Source organism: Tiliqua scincoides, chromosome 3 (genome assembly GCF_035046505.1).
Source record: "Tiliqua scincoides isolate rTilSci1 chromosome 3, rTilSci1.hap2, whole genome shotgun sequence".
NCBI classification, from domain to species: Eukaryota; Metazoa; Chordata; class Lepidosauria; order Squamata; family Scincidae; genus Tiliqua; species Tiliqua scincoides.
Window position 1 is genome coordinate 64063845 of NC_089823.1, and position 19988 is coordinate 64083832.

At 42.5% G+C, this 19988-nt stretch overlaps 1 protein-coding gene across 2 annotated transcripts in view; it reads right to left on the bottom strand.

Annotated features, from left to right (window-relative positions):
- Positions 1–19980, bottom strand: part of DSCAM (DS cell adhesion molecule) — a 300249-nt gene extending 280269 nt beyond the window's left edge. For both annotated transcript variants that reach the window (XM_066619665.1, XM_066619664.1), the window contains exon 1: positions 19863–19980. In XM_066619665.1, the coding sequence (XP_066475762.1) occupies positions 19863–19965 (103 nt within the window). In that variant the 5' untranslated portion in view covers positions 19966–19980. The remainder of the gene's footprint in view (positions 1–19862) is intronic.
- Between the last annotated feature and the right edge of the window lie 8 nt (positions 19981–19988).

Consider the following 19988-nt stretch of genomic DNA (forward strand, 5'->3'; position numbering starts at 1 on the left):
AGGCATTTTTGCTTCTAGTTTTCACCAAAAACTAGAAGCTAAGTTTAAAAGCCTCGAGGTGGCCTTCTGAGGCCTGTTGAGGCCACATACAACTGCACATGGCCTCTGCAGGTCCCAGAAAGCCTCCTAGACACAACCAGAACAAAACTTCTGGTCACATTTGGGAAGTTTTCAGTGGGATCCAGTCGCGAGTTTCAAACATGTGATGATGAAATCTGCAGGTGCCAAACCACAGATATATATGGAGAGCCCACTGTACTGTAAATAGCCATAAAAGTAACCTGAGACAATGATCACCAATATATATCAAACATTCCTTAACCTTGTAAACCAGAAATAGTGACTAGCTTATGACACCCACCCTCAATGGCGTAGCTAACAGGGTGCAGAGGGTAGCAGTTGCACCGTGCAACAAGCTTTGGGGGGGCAACAAACTGAACTTAACACTAGTGGCCAAAACTGTGAAAACCTTGGTATGTATGAATAATACCATCAAGTTATATGTCATTAGAAAGGTAATTTAATGCAGAATGCAATGAAACAAACTGCATTGGAATATCTGTGTTCTACCAAAAGTTGTGGCCAATTAACCAGAAAATGAAAATAACTTAGATTTTGTCATGGGGGGGGGGGGCTACAAAATCTTCTTTGATCTCAGGAAGCACATAGATGCCTTAGCTATGCCACTGGCTGGGGAGAGGAGGCAGAGCAAGTGGGTGGTGAGCTGCTGGGGGGAGGAGATGAGTTTTCACCAGTTTTCACTTTTTAAAAAACCCAGGCGTGACATTTCTAGTTGTGATGTCACTTCCAGGACATCATTTTGAGCTCAGCACCAGGATACACAATCATTAGCTACACCACTGCTCATCCTGAATCAGCAATATGAGGTACTCCCAATCATGTTTGCAAGAGCAAAGATCAGTGCTCTTCTCTGGCCATCAGAACCCCACTCAATCAAATCAATACAACTTTCCTCTCTCTTCTCTGCTTGCAAGCATCATGCTAACATGCCAACAACTTTGGGCTATTGCTACTCTGAGCCAAGCAAGCTGCATTATGCATCAGCCAATTAAGTTTCAATCCTTCAGGGGCTGGTATGCAAAAGAAATGCTGCAGCTCTACAGGAAAGAAGAATCAACTGTCAATATCTGAACAGGGCCATTACTTACAGAAATGACTTTATCCTAGGCCTTTTTCAAGGCATACCTTTAAAACCTTCTGGCCTGAAGCCATGAGGGACATTGCAAGACAGTCAAAGGACCCATGGTTTTCATATATCATCATTTCTTATACATTATTTGGTTATCCTTAGCCAATCATGGTGTGCCCCTCTTTCCAAGCAGTAGTGGATACATCATACATGAATCCAATTCTTTGATATAAACTTATGTATAACACAACTCCCCGCAGTAATGCAGCAGCACCTGCTGTTTCCCACAGGGGAGTTTTGGTAACTGGAGGACTCCTCGGGGTAAGAAAAGATTTGATCCCTTGCCCCAGGGTAAGCATGCGCTGGGCACTGGGTCTAATTGGCCCGGAGTCAGCTCTATAGCTAGCACAAGTCCACAAAGAACTGGGTCAGGGATCAGGCACAGGAAGGGGGTTAGTATACAGCATGCTCCACCACCACCAAGCCCACCCCCTCCCAGGCCTGATCTGCCTGTCCCTGTCACCACCCACCCCTTCCCCTGCACAAAGATGATCTCTGGAAACAGTAGTGGACCCTTCTAAAGATCCTGGGTCTTCAGCAGCCAACCAACAATTCGAACACCTGATACTGGCTTTGTCTACTTTTTGATTGTGGTATGGAGAACTACTCTCCTATACTCTTGCAAACAGATGGAAAAGATTGTGTTGATTGTTTCTATGTAGAACACTGTTCAAGACAATCTGGCACTTTTAAAATACTTTTATATTTGTATGATTCTTATTATATAGATTTAGATGCAGAAAACAGTGCTGAACTGATAGGATTTAATGTTTCTGTAGCATCTGGTGTTAACAGTTATATAAGTAAGCTCCTACTCTAAATAGCCCAAAAGAAAATTTAATAAATAATTTTTATAGATTTTCTCTTGTTTTATGTTCTGTTCATATCTGGGTTCTTGCTAAACTTTCTTAGATTCTTTTGTTATTGATGCAAGGCATGAGATGGGAGACAGTGAGAGCGCATAATGTACTTTAAAATACGACTGACTGTGAAGTATGTTAGGGAAGGACAAGACTGAAGTAGTTTACAGCCAAACTTTATTTGGCCATTACACTGTTCCTGATGGAGGACGCCTCCTTGCATTCAGCGCTGCTCTCTGCAGACAAGTGACAAATGGAACACCTTTGAATGGAGAAAAAGGGAGGAAGAGAGTCAAAGCAGGGAACTTGTCTTCCCCAGGTATTCTTGCTTCCCTGGGTGTGGTCTTACAAAGGAGCATAACCTGGTCTTGTTCCCCTTTTCAGTTAGGTGAGCCACTCTTGGCGCTAGCCTGGAGGTTGGCAGTGGGTCCCTCTTTCTGCCAGTCCTCTTCCAGGGGTCCGCTCTCTGTCCTGAGGGGTGTCTCCAAAAGGGAAGGTTGCTTCTTTATTCATATTCCTTCTCCAGTTGCCTGGGTTTGGGGGTTCCTCTCTTCTTCCCTTTTACATTCTCTTATTTTTCCTGTTGTAATTCCTCTCCCTTGTCCTTTCCAGGGATTTTGCAGCAACAGTAAAAGGGTGAAGAAAGCTTAGTTTTGTGTTAATTACCCCGAAAGGGATTTGATTTCTGTTTCTGCAATAAAGCTATACAGTGCGTCTCTTTCCATGCATCATCATCATGCCACCCCCACAGGATGTGAAACTATCCCGTGCGATGGGGGGGAGGGATATGGGGTGGCCACCACACCTCCACAGGTAAATACAGTATCACTCCTGCATCTCACTCTGTGCCAGATACGCACATTCCCTTTTCAATTGTTATATGGAAGGTATAATTTGCTCCAGTTTCCAACATAAGCTGTCCTTATTTAAGTGGCTCCATTAATTTCAGTTTGTTATGGTATTATTTAATAAGTGGACATTTTTCAGGAATTTCAAAATCAATTCAATGCATTTGGAACTGCAAAGGTTCCTGCACTCTTCTTCTACATAGCTTTTCTACTGTATATCTTTGTCTTGGATCCATGTCCTTTACAAACAGCATGTTCTGTGGCTGAATTAAAAGCTGCATTTTAATCTTTCCAGTTAATGCCTCATCTAATCATCAGGGCAATTTAAGTGGTTTAAGGCAGATTTTATAGCAGATCATATTACATATTCTTGCCTGTGCAAGTATTTTGAGGAAAAGAAGGGTTCAGTGCTATATGTTCAATTAGATGAGCACCTTGTGCGTCTTGTATCTGTTAACTTATTGGTACAGAACATTAGTGCAGAATTTCTTATTTCCTCCAAATTAAAACTGTTGAAGCTTAGAGGATTTGTATGTAGCAGTTTAACTGCTCCATTTGTTCAAGTTGTTCCTCTTAAATAAAATCAATGCTATTTTTGCATCCTTAATGGAAGTCTATTTAGTTAAATACACAGGCATTTTTCATCTTGAGCAGACAGAAGCATAAGATGCCCCAAATGCAGAGGAAAGGATGGGTACTTGTTACAGTTGTTGGCATCCTTCAGTCTTGGAAGACTATGGTGTCACGCTCTGAATGGTGGTTCTGGAACAGAGTGTCCTCTCCAGTGCGCAAAGCCTGGGTAAAGTAGGTATGGAGGATAGGCTGTTACCCATGCAGCAAATCCCCCCTCTCCACGTCGCTGAAATGGTCCAATGGAAAGGCAGAGGCCAATACGGTTGGTTCCAGCAGCATCGCAGGAGTTGCCAGAACGTGACTGTGTTCAGCCATGAACTGCCTCAGGGACTCCGGCTCCAGATTTTGCCTCGAGGTTGACTCCTGAAGCCTTTTCCATAACTGGATGTAGCCACAAGGCAGTGGAGGTTTGGGATCAGAGTTTTCCTTCTCTCAGATGAGCTGCCTTCCCAGGTTGACGAGTCCCATCTACCCGGTGGTGTACAGTTGTTACAGTACTGCGCATTAATGAGCAATCTTGAAGTATACGGTACGGCTGTAAGACCTGCTCAGCATCTCTTTGGTTTGTTCTATCATTTCTACGTCTAAACACATCATCCTCATTTTAATCAGTATCTTCTAGGCCAGCGTTTCTCAAACTGTGGGTTGGGATCCACTAGGTGGGTCGTGAACCAATTTCAGGTGGGTCCCCATTAATTTCAATATTTTATTTTTAATATATTAGACTTGATGATCCCATGGTATGTGACTGTATTTGGGGAAATGTTACAGACCTGTAATTTTAACAAGCTACTATGTATATTCTTTTAACAATGATAGCCAATGGGACTTACTCATGGGTAAGTGTGGGTAGGATTGCAGCCTAGGATCTTTAAAAGTTTTCCTGCTTGATGATGTTACTTCTGGTCATGACATCACTTCCAGTGGGTCCTGACAGATTCTCATTCTAAAAAGAGGGTCCCAGTGCTAAATGTGTGAGAACCACTGTCCTAGGCTTTAGTGCTTTCACTCATTTTGCTAAAGTTTTTAAAATATATTTCTGAAGGTATCATAACGTCCTCATATGGTTAGCACACAAGGGAGAATGATGTGTATAGCAACATGTCGACTGCTTTTGACACATTTTCCTTTGTAGTTGAGGGGCACATACTTCCCCCAAGAGTGGAATCCTGACCACTGGCTTCCATTCTTGTACAATTACAGATATTTTATTTATTTATTTATCACCTGTCTTTCCCACACTGAAACAAATGCCCAGTTTAGCTTACAAAGCTCCATAAGAAATGTACAATGTATCACAACAATAAGTAAAAAAAAAAATCAAAACAAAGTATTATCACATTAATTTTAACATTAAACACTAAAACATAAAAACATTATAAGAAAGCAAAACCCAACACACATCATCAAACTATGGGGGGAGGGAACGGAACAAATTCGTCCAGGGAAGCAGTTAAGCCACAGCACCATCGCAGAGGTCAGAGGGCAAACATTCAACCACCAACCAAATGCCAGACGAAACAGGTATATTTTAAGCCCTCACCGAAAATCACCAGCCAATTCTCGACTCTTCAATACTGTTTGGTACTAACAGTTAATATCAGTACAAAATGAGAAAAGCCCATCTCATCCAGCATTCAGTATTCCAGAGTGGGCCCACCAATGCATTTAAAGCCATCCAAGCTAGTGGCCATCCCCATGTCTTGTAGCAACAAATACCACAGATTCGACACTATGTGAAGGACTGCTAGCTGTCTGAGATCTCCCACCAATCCCTGGTTCGAGTACTGTGAGAGAAGGAAAACTTCCCTCTCTACACCATGCACAGTGTTATAAGTCACAATCATATCCTCCCATCACGTTTTTTCCCCCAAGCTAAAAAGTCCCAATTACTAACCTTATAAAGAATGTATTCCAGACTTGCGTAATTTTGTTTGTCTCAGTCATGCCCCTCTCAGGTTCTTCTTTTCTAGACTGAAGAGCCCCAAACACAGTAGCCTTTCCTCATAAGGGAGGTGCCCCAGCCCAGTAAGCATTTTAGTCGCTCTCTTCTGCATCTTTTATATTTCCACTATATCCTTTTTGAGATGTGACGACCAAACTGGACACAATACTCCAAGTGTGATCTTACCATCAGTGTGTACAATGGCACTGTACTGTACCCAAAAGTGTCTCTTATCACCCCAGTTGGCCCATCAGCTCTCATGTCCTTTAAGCCATTTCTGCCCAACGCTGTATATACGCAACAAGGATCAAATGCATACACTTGTGGGCTGGGCAGAAATGGATTAAGCAACATGACTTGGAAAACAGATTTTTGTAATTTGTAAAACAGTAGCTTGTACCAAATTAGTCCCGTTGCTATTCCAAGGAGCTGCACAAACACTGACAAAAATGTGTTAATTCTGCTTTTCTTCTTTGCACTTTAATGTCCTTCATTAAATTGTAATCAAATGTACATTGAAAATTGTCATAGTGTGCAAGCAAGAAAAGTGTTTAATGCTACCCATCCAAAAATGTTTCAAAAGAATTGAATGGAACCCCAAATAATGATTACTGCGAACAAACAACTAGCACTGTGGGCAGTAAAACAGGCCTCAATTATCTTAATTGTGTATTTGGCAGAGGTCTGCCCAGAATTTTTTTTTTTTTTTGGGGGGGGGGGGGGGAGAATAATTACTCTCTACCTTTAAAAAGGTGATGTTTTCTTTGTGAGTGTTACTTACTTACACAGTTACTTTGTAGACTTGTGTGGGTCTGTGTGTGTGTAATTATATGGAGTGGGTTGTCCTGGCATGATCACAGTCTACAGCTATGTTATTCAGAATCTAACATGTGAATATGATCCAAAAGGATGGGCTGGAGTCACTACACCCAAGTTGCCAACCCCCTGACTCGATTCTATTTGCAAACCAACGGGCAGCCATCGTGACTCAGCCTGAGCAGCTTATAAAGTCATTGTGAGAATAGACTCACGGTGCAAGTCAGGTGCAATTCTACAGAAAAAACCAGAGGTGCTGATGGTGTGTGTGTGTTGGAGTTCTCATTTAACTCTTCCCTGATGTTCCCATCTCAACTGCAGGCAGTAATGTGTTGATGTCCTTCACTTTAACCACCATTCTAATTTCATTTACGTAAACAAAAGCTGTCCTGTTATTCAAGTGAGTGTAGCAGTGCTGAAAAATGATTGGCCCCATATGAATCCCAATGATAACTGCCCTCCCCCATTCACATCACAACACCTGATTCCACCTTCAGAAAGAGCACTGAGCAGCACACCACAGACCAACAGGAAGGTGTCTGAGCTCAACAATGCAGGAGCAGCCCCCTCCGCTGGCTTCCCCCACCTTCTTCTGGTTCCCCCCTCCCAGCCTCATGCAGACAAAAAAAACCAAAAAACCCTTAAGCCGCCTCACTCCTCCCATCCACACCCCCAGTCCTCGCCTTCTGGAGCCAACCTATCCTTCTCCCATCACATCTGCTGCTGCTGTTGGTCTCAATGCCAGCTTCCAGATCGCCCCATGAGATCCTTGGTGCAATGCGGAAGCAGCAGAAAAAAAGTAAGTGAGGTGCACACACTCACAAAACATGTCACATGCACATACAAAAACTAAGTTGTTACTCAGTCGCAAGTCACATCTTTGTCAGTGACATCCATGACGTGTGTTTTTGAAACTCAAGTTGCCAGGGCTAGAGTGCCCATCCCTGATATTCCCTGAATCCAAATACTTTTTCCAGCATTCATCTGCAATGGTGGGGCCATCATTTGGAAAACAGACTGAGCAATCTCTCTCTCTCTCTCTCTCTCTCTCTCTCTCTCTCTCTCTCTCTCTGCTGCATTATCTAGAAGAAAAATGATGCAAGTCAATTCTATTTTTTCTACTGAATCACATAATCCCTGAACTGGGTAGCCCTGACCTTCCAGAAGTAGCACATCACTATCTATTTGTTTTTAAAAGCCCATAGATAAAAGAGGAAAATACATTTGAATTCACAATGAAAACAGACACAATGAAAACAGCCCCAAATGGAATACAGCCAGATTTTATCCCTAGGTGAAGAGCTAAAAGTGACCTTCTTCTAGTTGTACATGACCATTTTCGACATCAAAAAAACACTGACTGTGTATTTGTTTCAGGGGAGGGGAGGCTGCAGTATAAACTCTCTCACCGCAGGCAGCCTGTAGGATGCAAAGACACAGGAGCATTAACCTTCTCAGTTGTCCATGTTACCAGTTTCACAACAAAACAGTAGCAAAGCTTTAGTTTCTGTCACACCTTTACATCGCTATTGCCTCTTCCCCTTAAAGCTAGTACTATTTAGTAGTGGATAAATCCTTCATCCATTTAAAAAGAGAGAGAGAATGAACATAGAAGTTACCACTTCGAGCGCCCTTAGCAGGGGTAGAAAGGCTGGGTATGAATTATATAAATAAAATAAGCTACCATTCAGGGTACGTTCACATGACCACTTCTCACAATACCATTTCCTATACAGCAATCACCTGTGATTTAGCACAGCAAAGAGTACATGCTTATTCACGGTCTGGGAACATGAACACTCCTGTAGGTCTTTAGAATGAGAGAAATACCACAAAAAAGCAGCGGGGCAATACTGCAAGACTTTCCATATCGCTGCAGCAACGCTTTACCCTTTCAAGAGCCTTCTCTTTTGTCATTTAAACCTTTTCTTTTAACAGTTCACATCTCCATCTCAAATGCTACAGCACTAATTGCTTTTAATCCATAAGACAACAAATAGGTATTACTTCCACACATACAACTTCCAAGCCAAAAGGCTCCTCTTTACCTCCCATGATGCCTGAACATTATATACTTATACAGGAGGAGGCTATTTATGCACATGAGTTTATGCAATTAAGAAATTGTGATTGTGCTAAATTGCATAGAGTTACACAAATACACTGCAGCCTGACACTTGGGGACGGAAGGAAACTAAGGCAGCTATTCTCAATCGCCTCCCTCTCCACTCCTTTGTGTCCCCCTCCTCCACTCCATACTCAGCCCTCCCCAATGCCAGCTGTCCCTGCTTCTTTCACAGGTGGGATGCTGAGCTTTTAAGAGTCCAGTCCTATGCATTTCTACTCAGAAGTAAGCCCCATTTTAGTCAATGGGGCTTACTTCCAGGAAAGTGTGGATCGGATTGTAGCCTGAAAGCCAGTCCTATGCCTGCCTACTGAGAAGTAAGTCCCATTCTTGTTAATGGGGCTTACTCCCAGGAAAGTGTGGATCGGATTATAGCCTAAATCTCATGCTTTGCTTGCTGGGCTGTTTTGGCTGGAGCCTGGGCTGTTAGGCTGGAGCCTGCACTATCTCAGTCTGAAGGGGTGGTTGGGCAAATACTCCCTGGGTTTCTTAAAGCAATCCCCTCTGTTACTACCGCACCTGCCCGTGTGTGTGTGTGTGTGTGTGTGTGTGTGTGTGTGTGCGCGTGCGCGCAAGAGAGAGAGCACTCCACCTTGCTCCACGTGTTCTGGCTACAGAGGTTTTCGGCCTCCACCTCTTTGTTGGCTCAGGGGCTCCAGGAGTGTTACTGTTCCTTCGAAAGGGGAACCTCTTCCATGGGTCCAGGGCTATTTCCATGCCTGTGCCAGGTGGAGCCTTTTTGCAGTGTTTTGGGCTGCCTTGAAACGGAGTGAGACCCCAGCGCAGGGCAAAGGAGGCAAAGGTGTGTGCAACTCCACAAATAAAGGAGGCAAAGGTGTGTTTGACTCCACAAAGGTGTGTGAGATAAATCCACAGATAAAAAATCCATGGATAAATAGGTTGCACCTGTACCAGTGCTTCCCAAACTCCTACAAGAGAGTTGGGAGCAATGTAAGTTGTTGTAGGGGAGAGAGGGAAGGCAGCAACACAATCCCCAGGACTGGACTGGAGGGGGGTTTCTACTTACCTACATAAGAACAGCCCCACTGGATCAGGCCATAGGCCCATCTAGTCCAGCTTCCTGTATCTCACAGTGGCCCACCAAATGCCTCAGGGAGCACACAAGACAACAAGAGACCTGCATCATGGTGCCCTTCCTTGCATCTGGTATTCTGACATAGCCCATTTCTAAAATCAGGAGGTTGCACATACCCATTATGGCTTGTAACCCGTAATGGATTTTTCCTGCAGAAACTTGTCCAGTGCTGCAGCCTGTAGTCTGTACAGTGCTGCAGCTGTAGCCAGTAGCCAGCGCTGCAGTTGTGAGGGGCCAGGGGGTCTAGGGAGCTCTCCGCAGGGCTCACTGTACTTGCAAAAGGATTTTTTTTTTTTTTAAAAGGGCACTTACGGTTTTCACAACAAAACCAGATGTGCCCAAATTTTTTATACTTTTGTAGGTATGGTGAGCCCTGCAGAGGGCTCCCCACACACCCCCTGACCTTCCACCCCCTACCACTGGCTGCAGGTAAGTAGAAAACCCCCTCCCGTCCCTGGCGGCGGCAGCAGCAGGATCCTGCTTAAAAGGATCGCGACCCACCAGTTTGGGAACCACTGACTCAATGCAAACTACACTAGTGTAGTATTGATGCAAACTACACTAGTGTCCGTGTAGAACTGAGCAGGGATTGCTTCAAAGAAATTGTCAGTACAGGCCCATAGGAAAATCAGCTGCAGAAGGTGAACTGGCAAATAGAATATCTCAGTTCAGAATTAACTATATGCCCCATTCATGAAAACCACTACTAGTGAGCTTCCATTGGTTTCCTTTTAGAAATTCAGTTTCGATTTCCAAGTACCATGCACATTCATCCATTCAACAATTTCTTACCTCACCTCTCTCCTCACAATGAGGTGCCAAAGGGCTTGCAAAATAATCACAATAAAAACAAATACAGAATAAAATGCTACAACAATGTCACAGTAAAATAATAAGCAACAAAAAAGCAGCAGCATAAATTCAACAAAGTTGCAGTATAAAATACCTATATAAATAAAAACAGTGGTAAAAGCAGAACAGAAACACACACAACCACACTCATCACTCCACATTTACAATACAATCCTATGCATGTCTATGCAGAAGTCTCAGATCAGTGAAACTTACTCCCAGGCAACTGTGTATAGGACTTCGGATTTCGAGAACATCAATCCAATTTCCCACATTTAATAATAATAGATCTGACTGCTACTCCCTGCAATGCACAGCTGAGAGATGGCAGTCAGCTAAAGAAGCTGGGTCAACATAAATGCACAGGTGCAGATTTTTTACCCACCGGGGGTCAAAGCTCCTACCTCACTGCACTTCTGCAGAAGTGCTCAATTAGATGCCAGGACACTGACTCACCTGAGACATCTGCAGCGAAGCCATGAATTTTTGACTGTTGTGCAATGAACCATTAATTGTTTTAGTCCAATTCACTGCACCAGATGCACCATTACATAGCGAGTTTAAACAAAATAAACCAAATCCTCTTTGGTTAATTTCATAGGCATTCTGGAACAATTCTGATGCAAGAATAACTGCACTTTCAAGTAAGGTAATACTCCCTCCCTCCCCCCTTCCCCCGTGTAGATTTGCTTTCAGTCAGAGGCTAAATGTCAGGAGGACAGGACAAACCTGACCCCTCTAAAATATGGAAAATAAAGCAAGATCAAAAAGAAATGAACAAACCTGAACAGAGATAGAAAAGAAAAAAAGCAATAGGTGCCATAGCTGTATACCTACACACTTGATTTCATGCACCCATAATTCTCTCTGGCAGCAACATGATTAATTCAAAGAATTATTGATTTTTTTCCCTTGCTCAATCCTGCTGACCTGCTTTTGTTGACAGGTCTGTATGGATCACACTCCGCTGTCAGCTGAAATTCTGGCATCATGTTCGTCTCTGTGGCCTGCGGTAAACATTTCTACTGGTTCAACATTAATAGCATTTGAGTGCCAGATAAAAACATACTCTTTTGCTTTGAAAGAAATAGAAATGAAGCAAAGAAAAATATAATTTAAAAGTGCACTACCAAAATTATGAATTACAATTACAATAGAGAACAAATAAATATAGTTTTGTTTCTGTTATAATGCTGGGCCAAAGATTCTGTAATAAACAAGGAGCATCACTAACAGATCCCTGGTCACTATAAAGTAACTTTGGGATAGCCTCTCCAGAAAGCTCAAACTGCTTTGATGTATCAGTGTTTCTCAAACTGTGGGTTGGGACCCACTAGGTGGGTGGCAAGCTAATTTCAGGTGGGTCTCCATTCATTTCAATGTGCGTTTTATTTTTAATATATTAGACTTGTTACTAATATGTGACTGCATTTGGGAAAATATTATTTATTTATTTAAATTTATACAAGTATTTATATACCGCCTTTCTTTGGTTGTCAGATTTCTCCTCAGACTTTAATTCAATTTTTACAATTGAATAGTTCTAATCTTTCATAGAACTCCTCCTTCGAGCTGGATTCCTTCCTGGTCTGGCCTCTCTCTGGCCCTTCATCTTCCACACTCCACTTGACGGCAACTCCTCTCTGCCACCGAGGCTCAGCTCATCAGTATATCAGCGTGTCTTCAGTTCTCGCATACTTCCGGTTGTTTCGAACTGGCAGCCTCAGATCTTCAGGCATACAAGGTGGCAGCTCTACCAACTGAGCCAGACCTCCTGCATATTACAGATCTGTACTTTGAACAGACAACTAACAACAACAACAACAACAACAACAACAACAAAGTATTTATACACCGCCTTTCTGGTCATCGGATTACTCCTCTGACTTTATTCAAGGCGGTTTACATAGGCAGGTGTTTCTAAATCCCTCAAGGGGATTTTTACAATCATAGAAGGTTCTCTCTTTCAAGAACCAACAACATTTCAGAATGGATCTTCCTGGTTTGGTCTCACTTCTGGCCTCCAGTTCTCCCATGCAGGCTGACAAGCAGCTCCATCTCTCACACGGAGGGCAGCCAAGACACTTCTTGCTCACACCAAGAGCAGGTGGAATCACTCAGCTGGGCTTGTCAGCTGCCTCAAGGTCTCGCCATTCTCAGCCGTTCAGGGAGCTGCCAGTGTCCTCGAACTGGCGACCTTCTGTTGTTATCTTCGGGCTAACGGAGGCTCTACCCTCTAGACCAGACCTCCTGGTTGTATATGCTTTTAACAATGACAGTCAATGGAGCTTACTCCAGGTAAGTGTGTATAGCAGTGGTTCTCACACATTCAGCACTGGGACCCACTTTTTAGAATGAGAGTCTGTCAAGACCCACCAAAAGTAATGTCATGAACAGAAGTTACAACATCAAGTAGGAACATTTTTAACAATCCTAGGCTGAAATCCTGCCCACACTTACCCAGGTGTAAATTCCATTTACTATCATTGTTAAAGTAATATAACAACAACAACAACAGGTATTTATATACCGCCTTTCTTGGTCTTTATTCAAGACTTTATTCAAGGCGGTTTACATAGGCAGGCTGATTAAATCCCCATAGGGATTTTTACAATTGAAAGAAGGTTCTATCTTTCAAGAACCACAACAGTCCAGGTGTTTCACTCTGATCTGGTTTCACATTCTGGCCTCCATCCTCCCACGCTCAGAGCAGATGGAATCGCTCGGCTTCAGCTTGTCAGCTGCTTCAAGGTCGCACGGTGCCGGTGGCCTCGAACTGGCGACCTTGTGGATCTTATCTTCAGGCAAACGGAGGCTCTACCCTCTAGACCAGACCTCCTGCTATATAATATATATATAGTAGCTTGTTAAAATTACAGGTCTGTAACATTTCCCCAAATGCAGCCACCCGCCATGGTAGCATCAAGTCTAAAATATTAAAAATAAAATACTGAAATTGAGACCCACCTAAAATTGGCTCACGACCCACTTAGTGGGTCCTGACCCACAGTTTGAGAAATACTAGTGTATAGGATTGCCACTTGTGGGATGTTTGGGGATTTTTTTTTTAAACAGATCAGTAATTTCTTGGGAGGATTAGGAGGGTTCTTCTTACATACATACATAAGACCTTTATTGGCATAGATAATGGAAATACGAAACAACAACCAAACATTAAACATTCAGAACACACAATAAAATAAAGCACTCGTAATCATCCAATACCCCCTCCCCCCATTCACCATAATATAGCAGAAGACCCAGAATTCTGTCCTGCCAGAATCCCAGAAACAAAGTTGACAACCTTGTCAAGAGAGTCAGTTTCCTCTATGGAAAGAAGAGTTTGTAATTTAAATGAATCCTCCCAGCCCTGCATTTTGTTCAGCAGTGGAGCCAGATAGATCTTACGAAGGGTATCATGGAGTGGGCAGTAAAAAAATATATGATGTAATGTCTCCACACAATTCCTGTCACAGGTACATCCTCTTTCTGAGTAGGGAATGCCACTAAACCTGCCCGCTAGCAGAGCTGATGGAAAGGCATTGCATCTTGCAAGGGAGAATGCTCTGCGAGCCTGTAGGCACTGCAGATGATAAAGGAAAGAAGCCGGCTTTCCAAAGCTGACTGGGATGTGCAGCTGGAGAGGGGAGCAAATGGTGTTAGCTGCACAGAGTAGCTCTTGACGCTCAATATCGAGCAATCTTTCCTTGATAGTCCTGTAGGCTTCGCTTAAACCAATCATACCCAGGCTTGCTGTGTCTAGTCCTATCGATTTAAGCTTGGTGAGTAAATCTGCAACCTCCACAGGCAGTACTGGATCAGCCAGAAGCTGGTACATTAGCCCGTATGGGGCAGCACTGAAGAGGATTGCACATTTTAAAATGTGACCCTGAGTGGTTCTTCTTTATTTTAAATACATTTTTAAACTTATACTTATTGTAAACTTTTAATTTACTTACAGTCCAATCCTATGCACATCTATTCAGAATCAAGTCCCATTAGATTCAATGGGGCTTACTCCCAGGAAAACGTGGAAAGGATTGGGCTGTTAATTGATTCAATTTTGTCATATGGAGGGAGTTGATGTCACTTTCAGCCATGTCATCACTTTCAGTGGGGCCTGGCACATTGTCATTCTAAAAAGTGGATCCCGATGCTTAAAAGTTTAGAACCACTGGCTTAGATATTACTCTAACAAATACAATTTTTTGTAGAACTATATTTAAAATAGGATATAAATTATGAATAATTTATCACATCATGTTCAATTTTTTGCTATGAGGAACCTTGACCTGAAACTATCAATAAATAAAAAAGATCAGTAGTGAAATTTCGCTTCTCCATCATTTTCCCTATAACTTGTAAATATGGATCAATTCCAAATCTTGAATAAATATCCAAAAGTGAACAGCAATTGGAGAAAACTGGGCTAAATTTGGGCTAATTTACATTTAACAGAATTTTTTGTGTTTGTGGGCATTTTTTGTGTTACCTGGTTAAGGAGTCATTGCAGCTTCCCCTAGGTGAATTCAGAAATGTCTTGCTTTCTGTCACTGCATCTACAGCTTTCCACAAAAAGTGGGTTATTTTTCCATTTCTTAACACACATTTAGATGCCTTAAAGTTTCCAGAATGCCCCACAATGTACACTTCATACATGTAAATAAATATAATTTCTACATGAACCGACCATGTAGTTTCTAGTTACCTGCATTATAGGTCATTATATGAACCATAGTAACATTACTTAAAGAACCCATTTTTGTTTTTAAATAGTCCTACTGAAATGAAAGTACTAAAAGTCTCAATAAGACATTCTTCCTTGACAGATTTTGGTTTTCACAATGTATTTTTAATTATATGAGAATTTAAACAAGCAGCTGAATTTTAGATGCTTTTTCAGCCTCTAAAATGCTGGTACTTGATTCATGTCAATTGTACACACACTCCCCAATGAACACACAAGACAAGGAGTATGGGTGAAACAGGCCACTTATTAATAGGTAGTTACAAGGAGAGACAAAAGACATGCAGCAGGGAAAGAATCACTGGCATTGTTGGCTGTAGTGCAGGTGGTTAATAATTATCAAGGGATCAGCAGCTAACTTCTTCCCCGGGCTGGGTGTCTCCCCCCGACTCCAAGCTATGACCTGTGACAAGACAATGTGCATTTATCTCCAACAACCCCACAGAGGCAGCTGGAACACACATGCCCATACCAAGTCAGAAACCATTTGAGGCAGCTCTAGTGATCCAGGCCAGCAGGTTCTCCTGCTGGTCCCTCAAGTTGGCCAGCCACATGGGGTTGGATTCTCCCACTACCTTTGCCTCAGGGTGCACACTGAATGCCCTGCTCCAGTCTTCGTAGCCCACACAAACCAGTTATGAGAATTTAAACAAGCAGCTGAATTTTGAGTGCTTTTCCAGTCTCTGAAATGCTGGTATTTTATCCATGTCAATAGTGCAAGTGTCTCTAATAATTTTGTTCTATTTCAATTCATTAGACTTTTGAAAACTTCACAGGGCAATACCATTCAAAATTCAAACGTCAACTCCTTTTCATATCAAAATAAAAACCCTGGTTAGACATAATTCACAATGAAAGTTTTTACTCTGAGATACTTTAAAACCCACAGCTAAACTATGCACATAGACAAAAGCTTTCTCACATAATGGCTTTTGAGCAGTAAAGCATGCTTTCATTAAAATGAATGAGGTAGTGCATCAGTTCCATCCCCCGTATCAAGTCTGTCAGCACTTCTGAAGCATCTTCTTAGGTCAGAGTTGGAATCGGAGGAATCATCCAGAACACAGAATATAGTATTTTGTAACTCTCCAAAACACACACACACACACACACACACACACACACACCCAGCTGCAACCAGTCATAGGGCCTCTGCCACAAACCTACATTCTATCAAACCATGATGCATTATCAGGTCACAGTTTGTCCTCCACACCACCTTTTTTTCTTTTCTTAGAAAATCAGTCATTCCTCATGAAACACTATCAATTCTATCTAACCAGTCAATATAGTTTTATATTTGGTACAAAAAAATATTGTAATTGGTTTTGTATTTCTCTGCACCCCTAAATTTCCTTTTTTCGGAGCTATAGTAGTAAGAGGAGTTGCTGTCGCTGCTTTTTTGTTTTGTTTTTAAACAGACATCACAGGTATCAACACATAAGATATCAGCTACTGCTAAATTTAGTCACAAGCAGTTCTACATGAAATGTATGCATTGGCTCCACCCTGGAATGAATAGGCTGCAACACCAGAACGATATGGATAACAGACAAAACATTTATTGTAGGGAGCTTACGCATATGTGTAATGTTTCATATCATCATGTCTTGTTACTTTCAACCCTCTGCCCCAGCTCAGGAAACTTTCTGGGGCTGGAAGACGGACAGGCAGAATTCAGAGGCTTGCAGGGGACTAGAGAATTCAGAAATACAACTGCAACTTTGTACTTCTGATGTGATCATCAGAAGAACAGCCAGGATTCAAAGTCCTAACTGGATATAGAAAAACCCAATTGCTGGTTGCCCATCACTTGTGGAAGTAGGGAGTAATGGCAGATGGCAGAGCAGCTTCTGTGTCCCACTGAACAATTCCCAATAAATTTAAAATCAACTCAGACAATTGTTCTGAAGTTAGTTATTCTGATCATCAGGATGTTTATTAGTCCTAAAGGCAAAGTGTAGGAGCATCAGATTGCCAGATACACTTCATAATGAAAAATTGCCAACTAGTAGATTTTTTTTTAAATGAAAGGTTGAATAATATGGCACCAATCTGAATACTTTCAGACAGCATGCTACAGCAGCTCTTAGAAATATGGATGGTAGGGGTAATTAGGACTCTTTCAACTGATTATGTGGAAAAACCATTACATACCAATTTCTAGAGCATCCTCAAATCCCTAGCAGAGCCTACAAACTTTATTGTATGTCTACTGACTGATCACTATCATTTAATACATCTCAAAGCACTTGCTGACATTGGATACGCAAGTAAGCACAATTTCATGACAACCCAATATACAAGCAAACTGGGGTGGGGAGCAATGAAATGCATCTTGGCCATGAAAAATGCCATTTTGGAGAAATCTGAAGAGCCTGGTGGGAGCCCTCCTCCCCATGCAGATCTAAGTGTACAACAAAGTTGCTTTTTTCGTTACTTGACCCATTGAGTCTCCTTTGTCTCTTTCCATACATTCCCCATTTCCCCACTTAATTCCTCCATTCATCCTTTTCAGTCATTGCTTTCGCCCTCTCCAGCTCACCCTAGGGAGTGATAACCACTTAAAAGAATGTGGGCTGTTTGTTAATTATTCATTCCATAATGAGAAAGAAATCAATGAACACTTTTTCCTTACACTTTTTTTTGTTGATCCCCCATCTGTGTGTTACAAGCAGTCTTTGCTAGGGGAAAATAAGAGTGAAATACAGATCCAAGGAACAGTGATTAGTGGCTGACAGCAGAGGAGAAACAGCAGCAGTGAACAAGAAGCCATCAAACTACCTGAGTCTGTTGTTGGAGCAAACGAGCACTATAATTGCTTCCTAAAATGAGTAAATCACATTGCACAAGAAGCTTCCCTTCAGAACAACATGGTTGAATCCTTTCTTTTTCTTCCTGAATGTTAACTTTAATTTTTGTATGAAATATTCACGACAAGAAGTGTGCACTTTACCTTTCTTGTGCCCCTCTGTCATAAGCAAGCACCCCCCTCACCTGAGAAAACGCCTTATTTTCCCCTGAAAGTTTGTATACTCTGATAACCCAATTCTATCTCACATACACACCCCCTGCAGGTACATCCATGCAGCTGTGAGGTCCTTAATTTGAATTGGACCACAATGCATGGGGGGAAGTTAATCACTTCCCACTACACTGTCTTCCTAACAGAAATTACGTACCAAGCTATACTTGCTTTTTCATTGGTTACTGGAAGCAACACCCAAGGATAAATAGCAGTTTGGAGGAGTAATTTCCAGTAGGAGATAAGCAGGGAGAAAAGATTTTAACCCTTCCAATGCCCAGCACAACACAGTCCTGATCCAGATCAGGAGCTCCAGAGGAGCTTTTTGATTGGGGGGGGGGGAAGAGAGAGACTTGCCAGGGTGCAATCCTACCCTGCACTGGAACAGGCAAGCCAAGAGACTTGCACAGTATCCAGCGCAGGAGTGAGGGCCAAGGGAGCTCAGCCAGAGGCAAGGGAAATCTTTTCTCCTTACCTCCTTACCTCCTAGGTAAGGCGCCTTTGCCCCAATGGGTCTCCTCGAACTTGTGCCACCTCCTGATGTGGCACAAGTTCGAGGAGAGCGGAGCGGCTTCACGCCATTCCAAACTCCATAAGTGCTGGATCCCAGCCCCGCCTCCTGCTCCCCCCATCCGCCCCAGGGCTGCCCACCACCCACCCTCCCCCAGCCAAGGAACACCTCCTTCCCTCCCACCCCAGAAACTGGTTCTATTTTACCCCTGGTCTATCTATTTTACCCCTGGTCTCCTGGATAAGGAGAAGTTCAATGGAGAACATGGCCTGAGGCTGGATGCTATGAATTTTCTGCATTCTTTCACTACAGTTCAATAAACTGTATGTTCTCCTGGGGGATAAAGATGTTCTCCTGGGGGAAGGGTTCTGTGCAGATGGTTTCCCTCTGTCAGATCTTATAGTCTGAGCTGGTGGCAGCAGCTACATTCTACCAAGGCTTTTCTTCATTCAACTGCTTGTCCAACAAAGGGAAAAGGGGAAGAAGGAAAGAGGGGTGCTAATTACTAGGCGATTCTTCCCTAGGTCAGCCTATATTCTCACGGGAGTCCCCTCTTGCCCATGACAACCTGCATCATCATTCTAACCATGCGGACAAGACTATTCTACACACTTTTCAGTAGTGTTGGAACGAGGGCACAGTGGTCTCATAACTGGCTTACAAAATAGCCATCTGTACATCATAGTAAATTACCACTTTGCAGATGGTCATGTGTATCCATCCCAAAGCCATGACAACTGCACTTTTAAGTAACTTCACATAACAGCAATACATTTCAGTAACAAATACAATGTACCAAGCACTGTCCCTTTAGAAAATGCTTTCCATTTAACTGAAGAAAGATGGTGAAATAGTGGTAAATAAACTGTACTCAATATTTCCTTAACTGAGGAAAATCTAACTATGGTGTGTGCACACAGGCATGTTCATATTTATATGTGAAAATCAGTGTATTCCTCTGCAAGTTTACTACCAAATGTAATTTGTAATTTTATAAACAAACAAAAAGAACTGAACACCAATAAAGTCCCTCTAAAAATACCTTGTCACACCTCATTACAGTGGTGTTAGTGCAAAAGACTCATTTCGATGGAAAAAGGTCAACATTTCACTATCTTCAATTCAAAGAAAGTATCAAGTGCTGAGGAAAAGAAACACTGGAGTTGATTAAGAAGGTGACTCAATAAGGCCTACCTGAGACGAGTGAGACTGTGTCTTTCTCCCATGAGACAACAGTGATGTATGCCTCCACAGAGGAGGGGATAATGCACTTGAAGACCGCTACATTGCCTCTCATGGCTTTCTGGTCCTCCACACGGA